Below are 27,678 nucleotides of genomic sequence, written 5' to 3'. Positions count from 1 at the left end.
ATTAATAGCGCCATAACCTTTTCATATTTTACAGAAATAAACCTGCATCTTACCATGCCATTCTATAAATGTAACCATAACGGTTCCAATAAATAAACTAAATGATGATAATCTTACCGAGGCTTCGAGCCCAATATACGAAATGTAAATATTTTGCGGGACCCAGACTCCCTAAATGACTCCGTTCCGTTTTCACTTTATCTGACTTCTGTGGAAGCAATTTGATTCGGTGCATTGCAGCAAAAGTAAAGATTTAACAGCATTGCTTTTTGTTAACTACCCGAATACATAAATACTTAAACCGACCTGTTTTATATATCATTCTATACAGCGGACTAAAAAAGCAGCAGATAGAGTCCAAGGAAAATCAAAGTAGCGCAGTGAAAATGCTGTTTTTTTCCCCTTCTCTCCAAAATGCGTAGGTGTACTTCCCCTCCTCGATACACTACTACTACCTGTACTTTTTCACTTGTGTATAACACCCATGGAGGGATTTGTTTTCGGTAAACTGCGAAAGTGGTGACGCATCACACGGCGATTGGACATCCTTGGCTTCAACTCCTCCCTTATAATAACGTGTGTGTGTGTGTGTGTGTGTGTGTGCGCGCGCGCGCGCGCGTGTGTGTGTGTCCCTGTTGTAAAACACAGCAACACCGGGCGGCTGCGTCAGGAGGACACACTCCACTCTGCGCAATTACGCGGACTCCTTAACTGGCACAGTGATGAGAGGAGAAGAAACGGCTTCTTTTTTTGCGGCTCCTGAAGCTCACAAGGTGGAAATGGACTTTTGATCGGCCTGGCCACATCATCCAGAGGACTTGCTTCGAGCGCTTCACTGCAGTCCAGGGTAGAACAACTGTGACTGTTATGATATGATTATTACACACGTGCTCTGAGCACAGCTTCGCATCGGCGTCTTACAAAGAAGACTTCTTTTTTTTTTCTTTTTCTTTTTAAATAGCTTTCTTTCTTCTCTAAAATTGGCTCCCGTACAAACCGCCGCGTTGGATCCCTCGGCGTACTGCGAGACTCCGGTGTACAACCCGGATCTCTGCCCCAATATGATCGCTGCGCAGGCGAAGTTGGTGTATCACCTCAACAAATACTACAACGAGAAATGCCAGTCTCGGAAGGCAGCCATCTCCAAGACCATCCGGGAGGTGTGCAAGGTGGTGTCGGACGTCCTGAAGGAGGTGGAGGTGCAGGAGCCCCGCTTCATCAGCTCCCTCAGCGAGATGGATAACCGCTTCGAGGGGCTGGAGGTCATCTCGCCCACCGAGTTCGAGGTGGTGCTCTACCTGAACCAGATGGGAGTGTTCAACTTCGTGGACGACGGCTCCCTCCCGGGCTGCGCCGTGCTCAAGCTCAGCGACGGCCGCAAGAGGAGCATGTCCCTGTGGGTGGAATTCATCACCGCCTCCGGCTACCTCTCGGCGCGCAAGATCCGCTCCCGGTTCCAGACGCTGGTGGCGCAGGCAGTGGACAAGTGCAGCTACAGAGACGTCGTCAAAATGGTCGCCGACACGAGCGAGGTGAAGCTGCGCATTCGAGACCGATACGTGGTGCAGATCACGCCGGCGTTCAAGTGCACCGGCATCTGGCCCCGCAGCGCGGCGCACTGGCCCCTGCCGCACATCCCCTGGCCGGGGCCCAACCGAGTGGCCGAGGTCAAGGCGGAGGGATTCAACCTCTTGTCCAAAGAGTGCTACTCGCTGAACGGCAAGCAGAGCTCGGCGGAGAGCGACGCCTGGGTGCTGCAGTTCGCCGAGGCCGAGAACCGGCTGCTGCTGGGCGGCTGCAGGAAGAAGTGCCTGTCGCTGCTCAAGACGCTGCGCGACCGCCACCTGGAGCTGCCCGGGACGCCGCTCAACAACTACCACATGAAGAGCTTGGTTTCCTACGAGTGCGAGAAGCACCCCCGGGAGTCGGACTGGGACGAGAACTGCCTCGGCGACCGCCTCAACGGGATTCTATTGCAGCTCATCTCGTGTTTGCAGTGCCGGAGGTGTCCGCACTACTTCCTCCCCAACTTAGACCTGTTCCAAGGGAAGCCGCACTCGGCGCTGGAGAACGCGGCCAAACAGACTTGGCGCCTGGCGAGAGAAATACTGACCAACCCCAAAAGCTTGGAGAAACTCTGAGGTAAAGGAAAGAAAGAGAGAAAGAAAGGGGAGATAGTTGACCTCGTCTTTAAATGTGTGGCCATGGACCGGACAGACAGAGAGAGAGAGAGAGAGAGAGAGAGAGAGAGAGAGAGAGAGAGAGAGAACTAAATGCCAACCAATTTGCAAAGTCGTGTAATGTGTGGCTGTCGTCGGTTGTTCCGTGTGTTTCTGGCCCAGTCGGTTTCGAGGTGATTTTTTCTATAACACTTCGGTTTGCATTGTCCCCGTGCACCTTTTCGGCGGTGTCGGTATTTAGGAGCAAATTGAAATGATTGGCCGCGCACCACTTGCCCAGGAGAAGACCCCGGTGGCTTCTCTCCTCTCCAGGCCACACGGTCCTCCTGCATTTGCTTTAAAATAAAGCCCCGTGACAAAAAAAGCCGGAGAATATTAAGAAAACACACACACACACACACACACACACATCTGTACATTTTATACTGTAAATACATTCATACATTGTGATTCAAGTGGTCCGAAAATAATTGTGAATGTTGTTCTGTGACACGTGAATTAGGACCCACCTGTTTAAATCTACTTCTGAACCGCATTTCTTTATCCGGTAGAAACGTTATTAATTTATACTTGCATCAGTGGTAGTCGGGTTCATCTGTTTCAATGGACTTTTTCTCCGTTTTTGAAAGTTTACATTTTGATGGAAGGCCTACACGGCGTTTGTTTCAATGAGAACATTCCACCGGTTTACTTGAATTTTTATTTAAAGCATTCGAATTCTTGGGGGTTGTTTTTTTTTCTACCATGCTTTTAGGCCTACGTGATAAAAAAGAAAGAAAATGATAACATATATAGTATATATATATATTACAGTTTAATTGAGGAAAAAATGCACTTGAAATACACTGGATTATAACATCTGTGATCTGATTTTTTAAAAATTTCTGTCTGATCTAATTTAAAGAGCTAATAAAACGAGCTGTTTTATATTTGTGTCCCATTATGGTTTTATTAAATGTGATGTTGACAGTGTGAGGGAGGCCTGACAAGATGCAGTGTTAATGTGATGGCATTTTGAACTTTGCGGTCTTTGGCTCCTGTAGCTGTTCAGACGAGTGTGGCACATTGTTTAGGGGAAATAGGGGAAAAGAATAAGCTACTTTACATTCGCAGTATCTTTCACAGATTTGTAACAAGTCTGGATTTTTTTTAAAGAAATTTGCATTTATTTTTATCGTTTTATAATATTATGCGCTTAACTAGTATTCTTGGCATATCTCATAATCAGTCATGGCTGTTTGATGACTGCCCCTGCACGACGAGAATAGGCCTCAGAGGTCACGATGTCATTTCTACAAATGCAAAAATGATAAAGCAAATTGAAACACATGAAAAAAATTGAAATCAGTCGAGATTTACAACCACAGAACACAATTCAATAATACGACAAGGCGGCACCGAGATGACAGACGGCGCAGCCTGCGCGTCCATCTGCGCAAACCCGCGCGCACTTTCACGACAACAGCGTATTTTATATGAAGTGACTGTTTGGTGCCTGTCGGTCAGTTACAATACCCCCCCACCCCCCCCCCCCCCCCCAGAAGAACCCGCAGTGAAACATGTGGGAAACCGAAGTGTCGGCTTCAGACCTGGGGGCTGCACACTTGCTTTGCGCGTTACTCACCTTGGGGTCGACCCTCTTGAAGGCAGGGTCATCCTCGTCCACCTCGAAGTAGATCTCCGTGGTGGTGATGGACAGAGTCCCCCGGGCCGCCAGCACAGGCGCGACGAGCTGGGCCGGGCTGCTCAGAACCACGGGGCCTGCAGAGGGGCGAGGGGGCGGACACATGCAGAATCAGTGGCATGCAAAAAGAAAAGAAAATCATAAATGTCTATGTATCGAGGCTCTGCGTTAAATACAGCGTGGCGGGAGTTCACAGGGGGCAGCATCATGCCGGCGGTCTATTTGAGTCAGACCACACCGATAAGGACAAACATTAGAGAATGATACAATGTATAATTGTAATTCAGTCAGATATTATGCATTATTACGACAGACACTTCGATGCGCTCGACGATATAGGGCCTAGAAATGGAGGTGACTTCTAAACATTTGTAAACGAGTGATGCGCCAAACGGTTCTGTGACCTGGTGGGATTAAAACAGTATTAATACACAGTCCAAACACTGTCCCCATAATCAGTTTACAACTTTCGATTTTGATAGTCAGGGATGAATTGAAAAATGGGTGACGAAGATGTAAAAAAAAAAAGTAAATGTATTAATATTTATTCATATGAATACACACACACACACACACACACATAATACTACAAGCCCGTTTACGAGTAATTGTGCCGTGATATTTACGTTGTTTGTTTGTAAGCCCGGTCAGCTGATAGAGATCACATCTTTATCCTCCCTCCATGTTCCCAGATCAGTGTCGCTGTGGAGCACCGTTGGTGATTTGTGTGCAAGCGAACGCTCTCGAAATCGGGGATATTTATCGATCCCTTAAACTCCAGAGAGCCACTTTAATGTCTCATCAATCTTAATCTGCGCTCCTCGGCCAATTATGGCCGATGGTGTTACAGGAACACAAGTGGATTTCGGCCCCAACTCCCAGAGCGCCCCTTCATCGCTCTTGCAGGCTGCTCGGTCAAACCGCCCTCCTCGGATGGTTCTCTTCCCCTCAGCGCTGCTCGAGTCCATTAACAGTGATGCTATCTGCTGATGCTATCGGCCCAGGCGCTACACGTTGCTTACAAGCTCCACATGTAGAGTAAATACTACTATAGTGACCTCATCCTGCTTTTACCGCATTTCAGACCACGTTTGGTCTATTTGTAAAAGAAGATACAGCAAACAAAACATTCAAGTGCATGCCACTAAGAAGTTATTATGATTATTATTTCTGCCAATTGACCTTTACTGTGTTTCAGCTACAATAAAATGAGGCCGTCTTTATGTCCCGGCCCCTAAGTTACAAACCCATTCCCCTCCAACACATCCTGCACTGACGCACTGTGTTGCGGCCCTGCAGGGCAACACACAGAGAGAGACGCTGGCCCGAAGCATTAAGCCACATGCAGCATCCATTGCTCATGGGGAGGAAGAGGATTAGACAGTAATCCCCTCAGGGATCTGTCCATAATTAGGCTGTATGGCATTAAAATGTTTACATGAGAATAATGAAATTAAGGGCCAGTTACACAAGTTGAGTGGTGGATATAGGCTGAAGCTCGGGATGCTCAGTGAGCTCCCTTTTTAGAAATGAAAATGCAAATATTTGTCAAATGACAGGCCGATTTAATGAAGTCTCCTTTTGGTGCGGTCGGAGTTCAGGAGAATTGCTGAGAAGATGAGTGTATTATTTCCCACAATCCCTCTGCTGGACCGTAATGTTTGATTAAGCCCAGTGCTCCTATATTTTATTATTATGAGATGAACACGAGTGGAAGTTACTTAAAATGACTGACACACACACACACACACACACGCGCACGCGCACACACGCACACACACACGCACACACACACACGCACACGGCAGCCATTACAACCTACTTTAAAACCGTCATCCGAGTCACTGAAACATTACTTGCTTTATTCCCACTGTTTTCAAAGGGTACATGAAACTTTCATCATGTAACTCAGAACACGGACACGTAGAATTCCAGAGAAATTAAATATTGCGCACAGAAAAAATATGTAAGTCCTCAAATCTACGCTAGTTGATCATTTATATCTCATCCATATTTTGTTTATATTAAGGACTTGTAGACATTTGAATAAAAGAACCCCCACAAAGAAACTGTTAACTTGGTAATGCAAAATGCAGAATAACTGTCTTCGTCTTTCTCTCACTTTCCTCCCTGAGATTAGACACTGAGAAACGTTGGTTTTACTCTTTTACAAACATGTCAGTATTGTGAAAGGGGACTAAAATGGACAGAGACAGGCTAAATTAAGCGAGAACAAAATGGCGGTGGCTCCTAAACCACACGGGCTATATTCACGGTATGCAGGCAGAACAGTCAAATGTACCATATCCTCTTTGACAAATGAGTGTGAGCCTCTCACATGCTCATCTTCCGCTTCCATTTGATCCAAGTTTGATTATAATAAAGGGCTTATTTAATGCAAGCACGGACAGCATTTCTAATGTTTCTGGGGGAGCAAAACTAATCATAGGTTCAGTAACCACAACTGCTTGGGCCCTTGAGAGCAGACACCGCCCCTTTGGCGGTAGCGGCAGGCGCTGACACAGCGGCTGGCAGGAGGACGACTGTTGTTGACAGGGATCTAGTCCCAGATCTCTCATTAAGGCTGCTCATGTCTGCGATTGGACACTGGTCAACAACAGACAGGGGCGTCCTGCTAAGAACATTCCCCAAAGGTAACAGTGTGAGGGAGCTCCCCTATTGGTAAAAACATGACTTCAACTCAATAAAAAAATTAAAAAAAAAAAAAATCGTCAATGTTTGGTTCGTAATTTGTGCACATCGTAAATACATGACTAATATTTCACCTCAACATTTCTGTTTTGTACAAGGTCATTATTGGTTCTCTCAGGAGAATAGACTGCTTGTGTTTTAGCCCATGTCATGGTCTTTAGATCGGGCAGTCCCGGGTTCATCTGACAGACAGTGATTGGCTGCCTGCTGGCCCTGCGACAAAGAGGAGGGGCGAGCATCCTCCGACGACATTCATCTGTGGGATCTTGGAAGGGGATTTCTCTGCTCAGCAGTTTCCTTGTCCAGCCTGAGCCTCATTTACCAAGCAGTAATATACACAGGGCTATGAAACAGAGAATATTATTCAAGTGTCTGGGGAATCGGGTGTTTCAGGCCACTTTTTCATATAATTTGCACCTGGAATAAATCTATTACACACATGCATTCATACTGTTAGCAAGCAATTCAGCGGCAACCCCGATCCTACAGAATCAGTAAAGACATTAGGTAATATCAACGCTGCCGAAAAAAGAATCACGTTTCCTTCTAGACTGAATAATTTAACTAGTAACAGATTCACTAAGATAAAATTATTTGACTCAATAACTTTTGCCATTTCATTACCAAAACGAGAAGGAGAACCTTTTAATTTAGCAGTTCTGTTTTGTTGTTTTAGACCAGGTTGTGTAAGTGGATTCTCTGGAAATGGGAAAATATACAATATTAGACATCAATGAAACAGCAAGCGATTTTACATTAATGTGTGTGTGTGTGTGTGTGTGTGTGTGTGTGTGTGTGTGTGTGTGTGTGTGTGTGTGTGTGGTGTATTACACCAATAGAGATAATAATATAGATAAAACAATGTAGAAAATAACACAATTCATACAACATTATACATTATTTTGTGACAACAACAGTTGATAACAATGGTCCAGATGATGCAGATTTATTTACTGATTAATTACATCTGGCACTGAAATATAAGAAGTCTCTGCTGTGCAGAAGTATTACATTGTATTCTACAAAAATTATCATTCAGGCATCAAACCAGTAAAAGAATTTCGGCTCATTTAAACCACCAAGTGTTTGCTTGAGGTGCTGCGAGAAGTAAACTTGATTTCCCTTTAACACACAACTGAACTCTGGATAACTTACCTTTTAAAAGCAGCTCAAGTTTGGCTTGATAGTTTGGATCATACACAGAGTGCGATGCTGGTTAAATTACAGAAGGTTCGGGAAACAAAGCTCTTGGCAGTGAGTTGCAATATTGAGCAAATTGTGTCAGACAAAGTATTAAAGCTGATTTAAGAAACTGGATAGGAAAATGACAACAACCACAATATTGTATTTGTCTCTCGTCAGCTGTTCATGGTCAATTATTCTCTTAATTATTGTTCATTGCTGCGAGAAGGAGGGTTAGTTTAACAGCAGCAAAATTAAGTCATTGTTTGTTGTCCCTTAACACCCAAAGTGCTCACATTCACGAGGAAAATACACATTAAATGCAATTTTCTTGGGTAGTAAAAGTGTGACACATCTTATTATTTTATAGATGAGGAAAGTTAAGGGCTGTGGTTTAAGATCATGGAAGGGATTGTATGTACTGGAAAAAATTATTTATACAGTTTTATTTTAACTATCAAAGAATATGTTCATTGGCGATATGTGATTGATTATTCCTACGTGTGTATGCAGAGTTCTGATCCAGAGGAATGAAATGTTGCGTCTAGTAAATGTTTAATCCATATCATCAAGAGATTAGTAATAAGATTTTTTATCAAATGTCGTAGCTCAGATCACTTTGATTACATTCAGTGACACTTTACTATGGCCTTATTAAAATTTAATGATACTAGTCATTACTTTTACCAGCCATAGGGCAATGACATTTCCATACACAATAACACTGTAGCATTAAGTATAAAATTAGGTTAACAACATGATCTGAACAAGTCAAATTACAAAAATAGATTTTGAATTGTGTCATCCCACCACTGAGGGGGCATTTCTAGGCAAATGTATCAAATGAGGCCACTGTAAAGTTACGAATTAGCATGTGACTTTATTCACTGAAATCCTAAATATGAATTGTGACATATCTGGACTGATCATCTTTCCGGTGCTAGTTTAATTTTAGAAGACTTGCCCCTGGATATAAAAAAGCGAGGAAGGAACCGCGCTGATGCAATCCAAAAGAAAACAAAACAGAGAGGGACACTTATCAGACCAAGACAAAACATGTAGCCGCCAAAATTAAGCAAAGTTATCAGGACAGTGAACTGCAGATCCCCACCAGTCAAATCGCACCTCTGACTTCTGAACAGTAAATAAAACTTATATCTATATCAGATAATTAATTGATCCAAACACTCCAATGAAAATGCTCATGTATACAGTAGGAGGACAGTACTTTGTGCACTCCGGCAGAGTCCATGTTGGCGGATTAATGTGGGTGCTGGTGTGCTGACTTACCACCCACATTGTCCATCTCCTTCTCCTGCAGCAGGCTGACAGCGTCATCGTCTCCCTCGAGCATCAGCTCTGTCTCAGGATTCTGGCTTGACACATTTTGGATGCGGACGGACTTTTTAGACCGGACCACCTCTTCCTCCACCGAGCCTGAAAAAGAATTGATATCAGTCACTGTGTTTATAATGACACACACACACACACACACACACACACACACACACACACACACACACACACACACACACACACACACACACACACACACACACACACACACACACACACACACACACACACACACACACACACACACACACACACACACACACACACACAGCGTGTCATTATTATCACATGAGCCGTGGTTTATTCTAACCAGGTTTGGGTATTTACACGAGTTCAAACCAAAATAATCAGCCTTTATGGGCTCTTACATGCGTAACATCTCATAAAATATGAAAAAGGAAATAAACCATAGACCATCTCTGCATGAAATACACAATGATATGTGGGATGAACCTGAAATGAGATGCTCACTAATGTACTTGCCACAACATATGAAAGAATGTCACGGTACACCTTTGTTCAATGAATACATTTTGCATGGTTGAACATCAGAGGTGTTTCAGCTTTTATTTTTAGACAAGGTCAACATTGAAACACTTTCTGTATCTTGAAAGACCAACAGCTGTGTCGGGGATACAACTCGAGCTCGGAGTCGATTAGAAATATCATTTGCCGCTTTTAGAGCTTTGACAACACTGAGACTGAACAGACAGCACAATTAGGAGGCTGCTTTCGCCAAGACTTCATCATATAGCTACAGTGGAGCACATTTATTGTAAAAGATGTGTTCATACGTGGAGAAAAACAAAGATGTCTCAAAACATATTTATCAGCTTAAATCAGCCAACATGTCCAACATGTGCCTGCCACACGGCCGCTCAAAAGGTTTATGTGAATGTGTCTTTCTGAAGTCCAGTGTGGGAAATAACCGGAGGAGAAACGTGCGTGTATGAAAAGGAAGAACATATCAAGAAAAGGGAGGTGGCTGACACCCGTCTGACATGTTTCCTTTCAGCACAGTTCTTAATTCGCCGCTCCCTCCCCTCAGGAACATGTACCTTGTCTCGGAGAGGTCACATTTGACTGTTGTCAACACTGCTACCGAGAAAGAAAAAAATCTGCTTCCTGCTCTGTCTCATATCTGGGGTGCTTTCATCAGACGCAGGGAAAATGTCTGTGAGTTTCGGAAATGAATTCTGCGTAATGTTAAAGGAAAAAGCCAACCGGCAGTCAGAGATCAAAGCAGAACGGGTGAAACTTAAATCTCGAATTCTGTAAACCATCATTATGCTCCAAGTAAATGAGGGAAAGCTGAGCAGACAGGCTGATGTTCTGATTGGCAAGTCTGTGCAGGGTCGAGTAAACCAAATAAACTGTGCTGATTTCTATGCAAATGGCCAATCTCAACTGTTGTAGGGGGGCAACGGTGCAGGGTGGAGTACCAGCTTCACCCACGATGCAATTTAGCTCTCGCAGTAGAAGTAATACGGCGGTAGATAATGAGAAATGACGAGCTATGACATGAAGGGGAAAATATGCCACATGACATGAAAAGTGATCTTATCCAGAATGTTGACTCGGAGGCATTGCTGTATCAAAAAGCTTTTCATGCGACCTCTGTATGGTAAAAAAAAAAGGGAGGAAAGAGAATATTTGATCTAACTCTTATCAGTGACCTAAAATTAAAAAGAACAAGAGACAAGTGCAGGCTGAGGCGATGCTGTGTGCATATCTAATCACCACGTAGTGACGGACACGCAGTACACACTCTTTGTTCAGGCGATTTCATGGTGTTGAAGCTGAAGTTCTTACTCTACATTCATATTTTAAGTCCAGAATACTATTATGCTGGTTGAGTGCCATCATGCACCACAAAATAACCATACAATTCAATGGCAGATGTGTCTTTTAGTTTCAAGAAGCCTCAAACTACCAAATATTCCTCTCTTTAACCCTACAAGATGTGAATTGGACTGGATAAAATTCATATATAAAGATGCCGTGTCACTGTATAATGATGCTTTTCCTCCTCGTATCAAATTAATTAACTTTACAAAGTGAGCAGTCCATCAGAAGACACAAGCACTGACCTCTGAACATCTGGAAAAAAAAGGAAAGAAAATCACAGCAGTCTCATTTCATGTCTGCTCCCTAGCTCTTCAGGAACAGTGCCAGGAGAAGCCACCGATCACCAGTCTCGCGGGTCCTATTGTTCAATCACTGAGTTGAAACTGCCTCACAGTGCACTAATTACACTCAGTGAAGTGCTTTGCAGAGCTTTCGTGACCCCATTGGAGGCTGACGAAGACGTGCCAGCTGCAAACAAGGGAGGCCGCCCCTGAGCACTCATCACCGGGGTTCAACTAGGATCCATGGTCCTGAGTTCCCTGGAACATCTACCAATGGCCCACTGTGGTGCAGTTTTCCATGAAAACACACTGAAGACATTTAACTTTGTGACTTCTTTTTTGAGTTTTTTTGTTTTTGTCCTGTCCATTTAACGCCCTTAACTGACATATTTGATTAAATCTTTGAATTTTTACACTTAATCTATACAGGTATGTTTTATATTGTATTGCTATTCTTCTTAAAGACGCAATGAAATGAAAGGCTTCTTAACTTCTGTTTTCTGTTTCAAAAGTGTAAACCAGTGGAATATCAGCTCTGGAGAAACAATGTTTAGGGGAAGGGATTACTCAAAACTAGTTACTGGTAATGGTGACAGTTTCCTAGATAGTGAAAGCGTACATTTCATTGTGTCCCAAACGTTATGATGAAACATTTTTTTGGGGTTTCACATAAGACAAAGAAATAAGGATGATTGAAATAACGATGAAATCAAGTAGATGTTTTTGTTTGTGAATCAAATGAATTTACATAAAGGCCCCCGACTCTGGGAATATTTCAGTGTGTTCAGTAGTTTTACTGTTCAGTATGGAATACATACGAGCTGAGAGGTCTTTAAAAGACTGTTGAATCAACTATAATACTGCTGCCAAGAGTCCATGTTTCATATACTGCTATGCTGGAGACCTTTGTGGCACTGAACTTTCATTTTTATAGCCTCAGTAGAGCCGGCAAGCATGTGTTTTTCTAAGTCTCCTATGTATTATACACCCTGCCTCAACCTCCTCGCTGCCTCTCCTTAAACGAAATCCACAACATCGTGTTTTACTTAAGGTTCATCTAACTTGTACGAGCACTTCAGCTCGGGAGGGGGGGGGGGGCTGCTGATCTCACAAATACCCTGGGTAATTCAATATACACGACTATAAATAAAACACAAGATACTTCAGGTTTTCATGAAGACGCTTCACGAGAAAGGAATGATGTGGATAATATGCAGGGAAAAGGCAGCCAGAGCTCTCGTAGGAGTCACAGAATGTTTGTCAATTGATACGAAAGGCAGCGAAGCTAAAGACGCGAAGCTATCTTGACCTCTTTCTAAACAAAGACTTAAAAACCGATCGCGAACCCCAGGAGTTATTCTGTGTTATGTCTCATTCTGTCAGATCTATGTAGATAACAAGCACTAGTGTAAGCCTCAGTTCCACAGCTTATTTACTACACTATCTTATAATGTACATTAGTGTTTTGTGCAGCAATTCACAAAGCCATGTATCGTGAGCTCGACAGAATGTTTTAAATATATCTCTTCCGTTTCTCAGACTGTATCTGTTTCAAATCCTGTCTTCCTACACACCCTCTCCATGGGCTCCGCATTCCACATGGAGAGAAAAAGTCCAGTCCCTGGTGTTGCATTACCGCTAAGGCGATGCAATTCTGCCCTCTGTCTCTTCGCTTTTATTTTACTCTGCAGTGAAAGATGAAATGAGGGGGAAAAATGACAGCTCCATACTTCCTGTGATGCAAGCCATCCCGATTGCGGAGTACATGTTTTGAGACCGTGGAAGTAAACATTGTAACTTTGATGTAGGGAAGTTTATACAGTGCAGACGTTTCCTCTTCGGGTGATCTTCATTCAATATCCTGGGATGTGCAGTGCATGTCTACTGGGCTGCCAGAGGTTCCAAACAACCTCATCTCGTCTCCACCAAAACATTAACAGCAGAGTCTAATAATCCCCATCTGGACCTGAGCGCGAGGTGCTCCACATAACCGTTTCTGAGCATATCATGCATGCGCTGAAGGACTGCGCTCAAATGTCCACATCTGCATGCATTTGTTACAGTTTAATAGGTATGATTATGAAGATGGAGAAGGTTAATATCGCTTCACGAATCTGCTGCCTCTGCAGCAGTGAGGAGCTATAAAGATCGGTGCCCAGGGCAATCAGCTCTGAGAGAAGCCGCTCACCTGAAATGAGACAGCAAGGACACCCGGAGGTAAAACACCCCGTTAAACACTTGGATCAATATTAACGTGACTTCCATTTCATGCTTGCCCAGTTCCAATCACCTAACAATATAGTCTGATACTGGGCTGTGGCTGGCTGTAACAGGGCATGTTATTACAGGCAGAGGGCACAGACAGAATGTGCTGGCTAAGCTGTCAATGCTGCTAATAGACAACGAGGCAGAGTTTAAGGCAGAGTTTAACCTCCCATCACAAATCTCAGAGAAAGTCCGCACACTCTTTACACAGTCACACACAGACGCACACATTTCAGAAAAGTGGCTACAGAGGTTACAGGATGATTTGCCACCATTTAAACTTTTAACAGTTTTATTTTGACATTTGCACTTGGGAAAAAAAGTGAATTGAAATTGTTTTGAGAGGGTGATCTGTATTCGGTTTTAACTTGGTACATGATAATTCTTGGGAAAGCACCTTTTTTTTTTTTTACAGAATTTTGTGTCATAAAATAGGTCAAATATTTGGTGCAAGGGTTTAGAAAATATTGCCACTGGCAACAGACTAAAAATATCGACACAAAATTTCAAAAGTGCCATGGTTTGTGGAAATTATTTTTCAAACAACCTTTTTTTGGAAATCCACATAAAAAAATAAATAAATGAAGTAGTATTTTTAATATTAAAAAGAAAACATTGAGGATTGGGAGACTCTTAGATGCTGTCAAAATGATACAGGCCACTCACTCACTTAAATGTTCCATGAGGAAGAAAAAAAAATCCCTCTCACTTTCATTTCCCCCCAGTGAGCGCAAAAGACTGACATTTACTGTGAACACAACAGTGCCACAAGTCTGCCCCCTTCAAACTCAAGATGGTGGCATAGTGTATACTGTCATATCCTGCTGTCAAACCAGAAACTGTGTATTCAATTTGGACAACCTACTGGTTCTCCAACAGTCACAGATTTTAAAGCTTTAATAATGACTCTCAAGGGCCAACTCAAACAACCCTCTTTGTTTTTCTACTCTGGTGCCTATGCAGCCAGGAACCAACTAAAACGTTCTATAGAGTCCCTGTCAAATCGCAGAAACAAAGTCTGGATGTTATGATTAATGGATTTCCAACCTTTGAGCCTCTGCACCAGGGTTATCTGCTAAAGACAGGACCTATGTTTAATACCATGCTAATTAAAAGCGAATATTCATAATAATTCAAAAGCACACCAACTGTCATAGAACATTTTAAACAAAAAAAACTGTCAACTGTCACTGCCAACGAAAGTACTGAAGTTCTAAACAAGAACAAAAGCTCTTTCTCATTTTAACTCATAACAAAACCTGGCCTCCGCTGTGCAACCACATCAAAGCCTGCAGGGGGAAAAAAAAGCCTGAGAGTGCAGCTCACCTCTCGAGGAGAGCAAGATGGCCATCCGACCGCAGGCGATCCCTTTCACTTGACACATTTATACATTATTCTGCTCATTAAAACCGCCGCATGCCAGCAGGATTTCAACAAGTCTTCAATCAACTGCACTGATGCTCTAATGTCAAACAACATGAGCAAAACTGATCACTCAAAAAGAGATTCCGGTGATTTGATGGACTAAATAACATGACATGCATCCGTGGCATTATCTTGGGGATATCTGTCACATAACTCACTAATGGAGACAATACACACATACAGTAACAATTTGAGCCATTGCTCAATGGGTAAAAAGGCCTCCGGGCAATGCTCACTGACACAGTTAGCAAATGGAGCAATGGGCATGGATGAAATTGCTGTTTTATCTTTCAACACTAAAATCTTCTCCTCTGTTTTTATTCAAGCATTAAAGTAAATTTATCAAAATGTAATTTTTGGAGTGTTTTAGGGCGGCGGGCCTCCTAGAGCCAGTACCAGCTGACACTGGGTGAGAGGTACACCCTGGACATGTTGCCAGACACACAGAAAAAAAAAAAAAAAGAAGACCATTCATGCTGTAATTCACACCTTTGGGCAATTTAGAGTTGCTAATTAACTTAACCCGCATTTCTTTGGATTGTGGGAGGAAGCCAAATTACCCGGAGGAAACCCACACAAGGAGAACAAGCAAACTCCACACAGGAAAGCCCCGGCTCCTTTGAGTGTCAAAAACTAATGGTTTCTATGAGGGTAGCTCTGGTAGCTATGTTGTACTATGGCCTCCGCATACTTCAGAAAGTCCACCAGAAGTAGAACATTTGTGAAATAGTTTTCTTTAAAAGATAAAAGCTTGAACAACTACTATATAATATAGTATAGTAAATGTCAAAAACACATAACATTGACTGAAATGCAACCACATGCAAGCTGAAGACAAACTGAAAGTGTGGATGAACAATGAGGTGGATTATGCGGTGTAATGGTATCTTGTGGTATGTTTTGCAGTGTTTTACAGGTTAACAGGTTGGCAATGTTCATGCAATCCCATGCAATATCTTTCGCAGATAATATCAAACATTAAAAAAAAAAGGTGTAAGTATTTCTAAACAGAGAGCCGACGTTGCAACTTTTGTTTGACTTGAGTGCTCCTCGCAAAACAGAATCATTGTGTCACCGTGAGCCCACAAAATTAGCTTAGAGCAAAAAATAATGGAACCACCACAAAATCTAAAGCAGAAGGTGCAATTACTGCATGTGTGTTTCATATACGGACCACCCGCAGCTGAGGCAGCAGCTGGCACGTGTTCATCTACAGAGCTGCCATGATCTTCACACAGCAGCCATGGCCTTGCTAAAGCTCAAAAGCAGCCAAATGACATCCTGAACCCAGCCAACGGTCGGGTTCTGTAGCTCAGCCCAGAGACACATCACGTCAGTGAACTTTGCGCTCATTATGCATGTGTTACAGTAAGTCTGCAGCCATTTTAAAAAGCGTCAACCATGACCTTATGCAGTCCCTGTTTTCTACTTTCTATAAAGTTAAAAAGGTGCGTACTCCATTCATTTCAAAATCAATACATTTATCCCTGCGCCATTGGTACATTTTCTGTGTTACTCAATCAAAAGCGGGAGAGAAGGGGCTGGATTAATAGTGCTGCTGTGCTTTCCTTAAAAGGCAGTGTTGCATGACATAAGGCAAAACTGACAAAGGGTGGTGGGCAACACTACAAGACTGCCTGGGTCAATAACAAAAGTTTCAGGCAAAGAGAAGAAAACAATAAAGGGAGAGATCTAATTTGGTCCCGGGTATGTGTCATGATGTGAAAAAAACGTGCAATGAAATGGATGTGTCATGTTCAGTTCATAAAACTCATAAATATGTTACCTGTAAAAATTAAACTATAGGGACAAGCCCGGGCTAAACTTTAATGACCTTTCAGTGATGTTTTTTATGATACTTTAATGGCAACACTGGTATTTTACATTTAATATGGGTTATGCCCCAAATGATTAAAAAAAAATATATATATATCCACAAAAAATGATAAACTCACCATACTCCTGCAGTGACTTGCATGCGATATCCAAGTGGGTGGAGCCAAATGGGTTCCTGACAAATCTCCGCCTCCGCCGCAGGTCATCTTCCCAGTAGTCGAGACGCCAGAAGTCGTGCAGCTGACTATGATATAGAGACACGGAGACAGGCATTTTAGACACGCCCCTCAGTGATGGTCTGATGACAGCAGCTAATTCTTTATCAGGGGGAAACATCTTGATGAGAAAAATCAGGCCACAGATAGTGGATTTATTAGGCTGACTACTGGCATGTTCTGCAGGGGCCCAGTAATGTTACCTCTTCTATAAGCCTATAGCATCAGAGCAGCAGGGAGCAGCAGCAGCCGCAGCACACATAAATCACAGGCACTCCCATTAACAAATACAGCATCAAATTACAAGTATAAATGGCACAGCTTGCCTCCTTTTTTTTTTTTTACAATGTTTTTTAACAAGTCTTGTAAATCAAAGGTAGAAACCTCAACGCAGACAGCGTGGGGTTTAATGATCGGGGTCTTGGGGCTGGTTGAGACATGAGCCTATAAAATAAGTCCCCCCCCCTGCATATGTGGAGCCATGATTAAAATAATGTGCTGAAATATTCATTGAAATGATTCTCAGAGCCCTGGAGCAATCCGACAGAAAATTGCAGTTTTATTCATTATTAATAACAGCGAATTAGGGTTGTAAAAAAAAAGAAAAAAGAAAAAACAGTTCCAGCATGTGGTAACCATCTTTGTAAATGATTATTCCAACATTAGTGAGGACCTGGGATAATTTTATAGCTTGCAGCTAATGCAAACCATTAAGCACCAGGACTAGCATTAGGTTACTAAGTGCTGCCTGTTCCAACTGTGTACTAGCTGGAGCCGTTTCAAAGCCTTTGTGCTTCCTTTAAAGGGAAATACAGCAAAAAGAAAGTCTTGCTTTAATTTAATCTTAACATAGAAGAAAAATGCCTTAAAAAATAAGGATGATTCAATTAATAATTGGTATGCGGTTGACGGAGATGATCAGCCTGGCATGAGGTTCCTTTTCAGCTCATTTTTGAGCAAATGGGAAGAAAACATGGCTTCACGCCGTTTCATTCAAGAGCTACAGTGTGAGTGGATGGGAGGATAATACTCCAATGTCCACATAGTTTAACTTGTATAGACAGTTTTATTGTAGTTTATTACACAAACACAAAGAACATAATGTAGTATAGAAGTACTCTTAATGCTCATGTCTAAACCGTTGTGTTTACGTCCATATTATAAGTAAACAAACTACTTGAAAGAGTCATCCAAAGGTCCAAACAAAGCCTTGGATCTGGTACCGCGCGTCCAAATCCAAGTGGAGATTTTTTCAGTGCATGCAGGATACAGTGAGATTTTGGCAGGCAGCCGTCTATTTCCTTGCATGGTTTCTGCCCCCTTCCCTGCCACAGTATTGAGGCAGTCTAAACAGATTAAAGTGTTACTGGGGATCACGTCACATAATACAGCCTCCTTACTCCATGAATATAATATCTACAAATGTCAGAAATCAAGAGGCTCAGGAGACTTAGCTGGGCTCTGACAGCAACAAGAGCTCAGTTTCAGTAAAGTATCAATCAAAATTGAGTGTGTGTGTGTGTGTGTGTGTGTGTGTGTGTGTGTGTGTGTGTGTGTGTGTGTGTGTGTGTGTGTGTGTGTGTGTGTTTCTGTTCGCACGTTTGCATGCACAAAGTATCATGAGCTGCTGCATGTAAAGCACAGCGTAACGCCTTGAGCTTGTCCACTGTCAATCTCCCTCAAAGCTTAACGGAGGAAAAGAGAGATGTCAGTGTGTGGAAAGGAGAAACCCACACAAATGATATTGTAAACACAAGATTACACAGTGTGAATAATGTAAATCCACTGTAGGCAACTGGGCGATTACTGTTTAAGATTATTTCCCCCCTAATTCCTAGTGCAAATAGACAGCAGATGCCAGTGGGGGATAGATCCGCCACTTTGAAGATTTTGCTGTAACGCATTTCATTTGGCCTGCGAAAGGATGCTCATCTGAGTACAATTTTAAAAAGTCTTCATTTGTCTTTAACAGTAATCAAATGCACAACAAACGTAACCCTAAAGTTACAATGACTGATTAATGAGTTGGACGCCAACATTTTGATGTCTCTTCCCCTCGTTTAGTCCTGTGCAGATGGTTTCAGTTTGAATGTGGTATTCTGCTGTTGGAGTAGGACCTGTGATATTCTAGACGTAGATGTGGTCAGTGCTAGACCGGATTTGGACCACGCCGCAGTGCCGTGCTGAAGGAGCTGCCTCTCTGAGGGTGGTCCAAAAAGTGCACAGGGGACTACACTCGTCATGTGGATCTACAGTTTGGAACTGCTGAGCTCTCACACAATGGATCGTGAGGTGGCACAGAGCCACGGAAACGCTCATCCATGTCTTAAAGGGCCAGTAAGCGATTTTGGAGAGAGCTTCTCTCATTCTTTGTTGTTGTTGTGATCTAGCTTGCAAACCACTAGGCCAAAACCACGGATTTGCAAGGCTACCCGCCAGCACGTCTGTAAGGTGTCGACGAGTGATGTTTACAAACTGCACTCGCTGTGTTGTGTGGTGCGGTCTGCAACTTGTTCTTTAGTTTTCCATTTACAGAGCCAGGGCTGAGATGAAAACCCGGAGGTTTTTCGGCGCACACACAGAACCGGTGAGGAAATATTCGCTGATTTTTACAAAAAATGTATTGCTTTTTAATCGCTTACTGCCCCTTTAAAGGTATTGTGGGCAATTAGGAAGTAAGCAATTTAATGGCACACATTCGTAAAATTTAATATACATAATATATATATAACAATGAAGATTCCTGCATTTTTTTAAGACTGCAGTCGATACATTTTTTAGTTAACGGTGATAATACACAATTGCTTCTTCAGAATATTAATAGAAAGCAAGTTGCCTGTAGTGTCCACGTAACAACAACAAACTGTCCACCAAGGAGCATTCTTTATTAAGCGGCGTTTGCTCGAGACCTCCTTATTTTCCACATCAAATGTGTCTGGCTTCATGACAACCATAAAGAATGGCTGTAAGCCGGCCTCCTAGAAAGTGGCAAAATTTATTAGTCCCGTCACCCATCAATCACCCAAATGGATTTCAAACCGCATTTTAAAAGCTAATTTTCCAGCACTGATAACCTACAGGAAACAGGAGCACCATTATTTATGGACACTTCCAGACTTGCTAAGTGCAGTAGGATAAATGTGTAAGAAGACGATCATCTATTCTCTTCTCTTTCAAATAGGTATTAAAAGCACGTCTTTCCTCAAGGAGCCAGTGTTGAGGTTTTTGAGGTGCCAGATCAGACCCCAGTCTACAGGGAATGTGTTTTGTTTGTAAAAGGAAAGGGAACGCTGACAGGAATAATTCAAAATAAGATGGGGAGGAAAACTAAAAATAAAAGGAATGATAATGGAGAGGAAACTATTACATCATTCTAGAAAAGAGAGGTATTTTTGACAGCTGACAAGGGCTCATAATGGAGTCGGGAGTGTGCTACTGTTAGAGCCCATTTTGTTTTCCTCATAGTTTGTCTGGTTAATTAGAGAATACCAGAAACTTGAGCCAGTACAATGCTACAATAAGCACCAAAATAAAAATGATTACAACAATCTATTGTCAAAGGAAAAGATTAACCTTTATGTTTTGAAGCCACTGGACAGAGAACAACATGAGCAGGGATGGACTGTAGGAAGATGAGGATCTCATGGCTAAAGATTTCCTTTTTATTCTATTTATGTTCCCAGCGCATTTTTGTGAGGCGGTCGGGAGGAAGGACAGGGACATGCTGATTCAATAAAACACCATTATACCCCTTTTAAAAGCTGTCATTGGTGACATGAGTAGGGGGTAATTATAATAAATACCAGTAATCAGTAACAATTCTATTCAAACGCATAGTGACTGGTTTCTGTCTCTCTCTCTCACACACACACACACACACACACAGTGGGACACTGAACACATGTCACGTTTAGAGTAACTCTGAGGACAAACAGTCTTTTCTTACAATTTCAGTTTTCCTTACAGGCTCAGACTACGATCTACAAAGAGCATGAGGAATTAGTTTAAGATGCAAATGCTGTTACATCCTAAAAGTATCAAATATATATATAATATAATATAAAAGATAAGTTGAAACAGAAAATAGAAAAAATAGAATATAATAAATAGAGAATAAAATAAACAGTAGTTTAAATTTTTTTTTTTAACAAATAGTTAATTAGTAAACTACCTACACACAAACCTGCCAAAGCAGAAAAATATTGAATTAGTTCTGGCACCACGTTCTGCCTAGAAATTCAAGAAACAACCTCTAATTTAACCAAATAATGTTAACGACATTGAACCAGTCCTGTGATTATCATTAAAATGACAACCAGGTATGTGGATCTGATTACACACATCAACCATCAGGCAATATTAGACAGAAACTGAAATACAAAGCGAAGAAACAGAATAAAACATTGTCCGTTAACCAGTGCAATCTTTTTGGTCGACATTTTTACACCACACTCTTCTCCAGCCTGCATGCGAGATGAAAAAAATACCAACCAAAAATACACTGTGCATCAGAAAGCGGTGACTGGCAACCATATGGTGATCAGTATTTATCAGTCCACTGCTGTCAAAGTAACCTATAAACTAAAACACAGTAATTTCCCCTATAAAAATACATCAAGTTTGATCATGCATCTGTCGGATGCCAAGTGCTAAGTGACTGTATGGCCAACATCATGATCGGATTATCACGGAGGGCTGCCAACGGTACCAGAGACTTTCATCTCTTTAATTTCACCATTTCTTATCATCACTGCACTCAACACTGTTGCAAACTTGAGGATAGCAAGCTAAGACCCGAATGCTTCTAGTTACTGGGAATTACAGAGAGGAGACACACTGACGAATGGCTATTGGACAAAGACGAAAGGGAAGTAGCACCGCAGCAACAAGATTAACTCCAGGTCATCTGGTGTAATGAAGACAGACATGCACGATCGGACGAGCGGCGAGGAGCTGCACTGTACTGGAGGTGAACTCCCCCGGATGGCCATATTTGTGGATCGCCATCTTTCATCGGAAAATGGGGCACGGTCAGGCGATGCCCAGCTCTATTTCAACACCCGCTGAAATTGATGATTGTGTGAATGGGCCTTTTTCCAGAGATAATTAGCGCAGTGTGCAAGGTTAAGCGTACCCCAAGGGAATAGAGCTTGGTGTAGGTCAAGAACAAGTGCCAGTTCAGAGAATATCAGCTTGCAAGAACAAAGCGACATCATGTTTTAAATAAGATCTAACTAAGTGACGAATATAAAAAGGTAGATTGGACTGCTATTGAAACGCCTCTAGATAGTTCACTCAATAACGAAAGAGGGTTTGCACGTTCAGGGTGATTCAGCTTTGGTGGAGTGGGCAGAATAGAAACCAAGTAGACACATAGAGGTCAACAGCTTTTTTTTTGGTGATTTCTAAGATTACATAATTCTACCAAAATCTTACTAATTTCATACAAAAGTAAGGCATTCACATGAATACACTGATTACAAGGATGTTAGCTTTTACGCAGAAAGCTGAGAAGATACACATTGCATTACTCTGGTTGTCAAAGAGTATAACATGTTTGAATTATATCTGATATCCTACCAGGTTGATTTTTGTTTATACTGTTGGGCTCAACCAGAGACCTTGGCCTTTCTGTTCTGCCCCAGAGGGGTCATCAGACCTTGAACCCTCTGAGGCACTATGGCCGTCTAAAAGGTGCTCCCCCTTTTCGCGGGTGGAGCTCTATTAGAATTGATCACCCTTTCAGGCGAGACCAAATACTCCGGGCATATCGTGAGTAAAAAGGTTCATTCCATCACAAAGTTATTATCCACGCCAGATTGTTACCATTCATCACGTGCGAGAGGTGAAATTCACTGTTAGTCAAGGGAAACGGCTGTTTCACTGCCCTGCCGCGGATCAATATACGCCGCCATTTTCCTTTCTCTCCTCTGCTACAAAAAAGTAATTATACAGAAGAAATGTTGACAATCAATAGACCAGTCAGGTAAGGTTAAGGTCTGCTCTGGGGGCCAGAGGAGGCTCCTCCATCAGCTGTCACCGCTGCTGCTGATGTGAACATGGACGTCCGCCTGGGAACAAAAGGAGGTTTGTCTCCTTCAGCTCCTTTTACATTTTCGTTAGGTTGGTGGTGTCGAAACAATTAGTACCCGAGGAGAGCTGGCGAATCAATGGCAGAGAATGAGCTGAGAGAGATTCACAGAAGTTCAGACTGTGAATACTTGCGTCAAAATGACCGTAGCATGGAGGAGTGTCTGGGTTTCTGTGTGTTGCTTTGTTATCTCCACAAGATAGAATCAGTGCAAACTCCAATAAAAAATAAATAGTCAGTATCATATTTTTGTTGTCTAATACAATACAAAACTGTAAAACAATAAGTTGGCATGTATACCACTGTATAATTCTATTTTAAACTGAAGATTTACATATTATTGTTGTATGAAACCAGCATTTGCAGAGCGCCACTGTGCAAGAGAGCTGCACAATGAGAGAGAATTTACAGTATGGAGATGGCAGTGTGGTCTGCTGCTGCAAAAATAAATGGTGGACATTATTCTTCCAATGAATTCATCAGCCTCGCCTTGACATCTACTTTCGCTTTAGATGAGTCTGAACTTTATAATCCACTGGAACAGTTCAGAGGTCAACAGCAGAGGGGACCAAAGGGCAGGGAAAATCACTCTCTCCCTGAAAAAAAAGTCTGACATCCAATTTTCAACTTGATTTATCAGTGCAAAGCTAAAATTGATAGTGTGTCATTACTGGGCAGGGAGCTGTCTTGGAGAGAAGTATCAAAGCCTCCCCGTTTTGATTTAGCACAGCGGATCAATACAACCCTATACTGTTTCAATTTGAGGAGTATTGATTTTCCAATGCTGACTCTATACAGGGGGACATTCATCATCAAGCAAGCATATAGCATGATCTAGCAGGCCACCATAGGGCCTGATCTGCTTATTCTTCACTCAGATCACGTGACTGCAGAGCAGCTGTTTTCGAATCTTGCACAGATCATTTCCTCGTCGTCGGGCCGTTGTTGTGTGCGCTGCCTCAAAATGTCTCGAAACGTTTGCCACAAAGAGAGCAGCAGCTCATAACCAAGTGGCCCTCTCTCAACCTGCAGTTGACTGGATTTCAGACAAAAGTGGTTGCATCCAATGGAAGACCGAAGAGTTATACTAGTTTCTGTCTCCTACAAATAATTGTGTTGGTAATATATTCTACACAATGATAAATATCCTTTAGCGTGTCTCCAGGCAGAATTTAGGAGTAAAAAAAAGCAATATCTGTGCAAGGGGGTAAAAACAAACATTAACACGCCTACCTCTTTCTCTTTCTCACACACACACACACACACACACACACACACACACACACACACACACACACACACACACACACACACACACACACACACACACACACACACACACACACACACACACACACACACACACACACGGAGAGAGAGACAGCCACCTCAAAATGCTTGAGGGCTTTATATTTTACAACAGCGGCATAAATGGAAAAGTTAATGTAGCATTGAATAAGACTAAGCTGTTGAACTGCAACACTGCCTTGAGCTTGTGAGCATATTGCATCATTTTTCTTCACCAGCAGGTTACCATTAAATTTGAATTTGTTGGAAGTTTTTGCGGTATCATTTACAACGCACCCACGCTCAATAACCTTTTGTTTCAATGCAAATGCTGTGCCAATGCAAGGGGCTCCATAAATATTTGAACAAGAGCCCAGACTGCAAACCAACAGATTTGGTCATGGGCTACTAAAATTCAGTCAGTTGTATGAAAATCTGCACTTGAATACTGTAAACCTCTCAGTCACAGACAAGACATTTCTATGATTCCCAAATACAATTTCTGTTCTTGTTCTGTTTTTCTGTATTTGTTCAGAAATTAATCACCACAAAATTAGTGGCCTCTAAAAAATTGAAAAGGACAGTGAATAATGCCAATGTGTATACATCGTTATGCAGTAAACAGAATGTGCATAAATCTCCCATGAAGCCACGAAAAAAAGGAAAACAAATGTTGCTGCTCACAAAGTCTGTCGGTTTGGGTGGAAACTCTTTGAATGCTACTGTCAAAGACATCATAAAGCTGTGAAAATTAATTACACAGGCTAGAATATATTTGTGACAGTCGTAAACAGGGTGAAAAGATGAAAGAAACCTAAATTCAGTGAGCATACTTGAACATCTGCATTGTATTTTCAAAATTTGATAACAAAACAAAAGCTACTGTTTCAGCAAAGGTTTTGGCAAATGAGCATCGGTGGTTTATGTGACAGAGGCAGAGGTTCTCTGAAGTCTCTTGCAGAATACAGCTCACAGCACAACTAAAAATATCTAGATTAACGTTTGTGTGAACATTTTCTTATTTTCTACATTTTTATTTTACTGTACATTTCTGCACCTGCAGCCAGCGATGGCCACTTTTTTCTTCATATGTCTCAAAATAAACCCGACCACATCTTCACCTGCGAGCAGCAATTGAAGCTTTGCAGTTCTGTCTTTATAACAGTTGCATGTTTGCCTTTACATCTGTGACAAAATATAAATGGTCAAATTTTCCACTCGGAACAAAATATAAACAGTATGTTGTAACACTTCTGTTTGTCTAATACAACCAGCTCAGCCCCACTCGGTATCTGTTGGACCATGTGGATGGAGGTGAGAGGTGGGAGGCAGAGCAGGAGAGCCGGCAGTTATTTTAACAGGGCCCCGTGGGGAAGTCTGCAACTAACACCAGGTGCTGGGCTGTGTTACTGAGCGGGTCAATGAATGCCTGGACAACACCGCAGAAACACCCCAACCCCCTCCTATACACCACCCCAGTATGTCGGACGACTGGCCAATCAGCTGTCCCCAGGGGATTAAGCCACTCCACACTGTAATTGCGTTTGCTGACCCGATCACTGACCCTATCGGATCCTGGGAAAATGACATTAACTGGTGGTCCTATCCCATCTCTGCAGAGTTTTGTGAACAGGTAACTTTGTCCCCGAGGTTGGACATAACAAAGAACCGCACTGGTCCACCATGAAAGGCTTAACTTGGCCCCTGTTGGTCTGAATGTGCTCTTCGTATGTCCAAGTGTAAGAACTTACCTCTGGGCCAGTGTCCCCCAGGCACCGTGCTTGTTGGTGAGGATGTTGACGATTTTCTGCTTTAACTGGTTGGCCGTCACATGGTCTCTGTGTTTGGCAGCGCTGATCAGGTGGTCACACATCTTCTCCTCTTCTCTTCTATCGGCAGCATATTGAGCACAGTTGGACTAATTTGAAAGGAAAAATAAAAAGTATAGTGTGAGCTTCATTGTATATTAATGGCAGGTACAGTATCTAATGACAAAAGTGATAACTCATATTGTACTAATAGCATTTGAGGATGTTTTACTTGAATAAAGACACAATATATACCCTCTAATGGAGCATTTGTCACTCTGAAAATGTTATTGCTTCATTCAACACACTTGAGTGCATAAAGATATTAGTGGACAGCTGAGAGATATATTTCTGCTCCCTTGGAGGAGCGTAGTAAATCATGGCTATAGCGCATGAAGGCAGCCCATTCCCTTCCTGCGGACAGATGAGGTTCCCTGCTACGAATACGTGGATGGGGCTATTAGAGGCGAAGGGGAAATTCTCTATTAGATCTATAAAAAATATCGACTGCCAAGGTTTAGAAAGCTACACAACTGCCATTAAAGCAAGGAATATGTCATTGGAATGGTGTATACTGTAAATATGCAACATTTTTTTGTTTTTAACAAAATGTACCATAAGAACACACTGTCTTCTCTATTTTGCAAAAAAAACCTCCCCAACTAATAAATAGTTCAAATCATGTTGAATTAAAAATTGTGGAATACTTGAGTGTTAAAATGATCAAATGTGGAAAACATTTCCAACTCTCTAAGTGTTCCAGGTGGATGAAAGTAATCTAGGGCCGATCTTACTATAGATTGTCTAACTGTGCCACCCAGGGGGACACTTGCTAATATTCAAAATCTAATTTGCCAACAGAAGCTGGGAGTTAATCGAATTTCCTGCTTCAAATTTGAATTCTGTCAGATATTATACTTCAACATATTCTTCATAGGGTGGATAACTCAATCTCCGCGTGTCACCTCATATTACCACATGATGCTGTGACAAATATCAAATGTTATTTATCACTTTAAAGGATATGATGCTTCGCCCTGACACCAACTTAATTGTAAAAATGTCTTATATGCGTCGTGAATCTTCTATCTTGGAGAGTGGGTAATAAAGTAACGTCAGGCCCCGATGAAAAGTGTAGACTGTCTGGAGTTGACAGACAGAATGGATGGGGCCAGGTACACTTCCCCCTTCTCCTGACATTGCATATCTAGCCGTCTCTTCCAGTTTATCTCGCAGGTCAAGGATCCACAAGAACTGTATATCAAGCAGCTGTTTGAGGATGGCTGCTTTTCTCAGATAAGAAACTCATCACTCCTCAGATGTACAAGCTGCTAACAGAGGCAACGGAAGTGTGTGTGAAGGTTTGGGTGATAACATTACATGTGTGTAAGTGTGTCCTCTGATGTTCGACTGAAACCAAAACCATAGATGTTAACAGTAAGATTTCATATTAAAAAATATATATTTTTAGATTTATTCATCTTTATAATCTTCTTTTTTGCTGACTA

At 42.1% G+C, this 27,678-nt stretch overlaps 2 protein-coding genes across 4 annotated transcripts in view; one reads left to right on the top strand and one right to left on the bottom strand.

Moving 5' to 3' along the window:
• nbeab (neurobeachin b) overlaps nucleotides 1-27,678 on the bottom strand; it is a 167,459-nt gene that overhangs the window by 49,334 nt on the left and 90,447 nt on the right. For all 3 annotated transcript variants that reach the window (XM_035622279.2, XM_035622278.2, XM_035622280.2), the window contains 4 exons: nucleotides 26,114-26,280; nucleotides 16,889-17,013; nucleotides 9,049-9,195; nucleotides 3,805-3,941 (listed from right to left, as the gene is read on the bottom strand). In XM_035622279.2, the coding sequence (XP_035478172.2) occupies nucleotides 3,805-3,941; nucleotides 9,049-9,195; nucleotides 16,889-17,013; nucleotides 26,114-26,280 (576 nt within the window). The remainder of the gene's footprint in view (nucleotides 1-3,804; nucleotides 3,942-9,048; nucleotides 9,196-16,888; nucleotides 17,014-26,113; nucleotides 26,281-27,678) is intronic.
• Nucleotides 644-2,250, top strand: mab21l1 (mab-21-like 1). Its single transcript, XM_035622292.2, has one exon. It carries the CDS (start codon nucleotides 1,062-1,064, stop codon nucleotides 2,139-2,141), a length of 1,080 nt encoding a protein of 359 aa, XP_035478185.1. The 5' UTR covers nucleotides 644-1,061; the 3' UTR covers nucleotides 2,142-2,250.

The sequence above is a fragment of the Scophthalmus maximus genome, chromosome 11, assembly GCF_022379125.1.
Source record: "Scophthalmus maximus strain ysfricsl-2021 chromosome 11, ASM2237912v1, whole genome shotgun sequence".
Classification (NCBI taxonomy): domain Eukaryota; kingdom Metazoa; phylum Chordata; class Actinopteri; order Pleuronectiformes; family Scophthalmidae; genus Scophthalmus; species Scophthalmus maximus.
This window is presented reverse-complemented; position numbering and strand designations above follow the sequence as displayed.

Excerpts from the sequence above, each read along its gene's own strand:
- mab21l1 (XM_035622292.2), top strand. The coding sequence starts at position 1,062 with ATGATCGCTGCGCAGGCGAAGTTGGTGTATCACCTCAACAAATACTAC.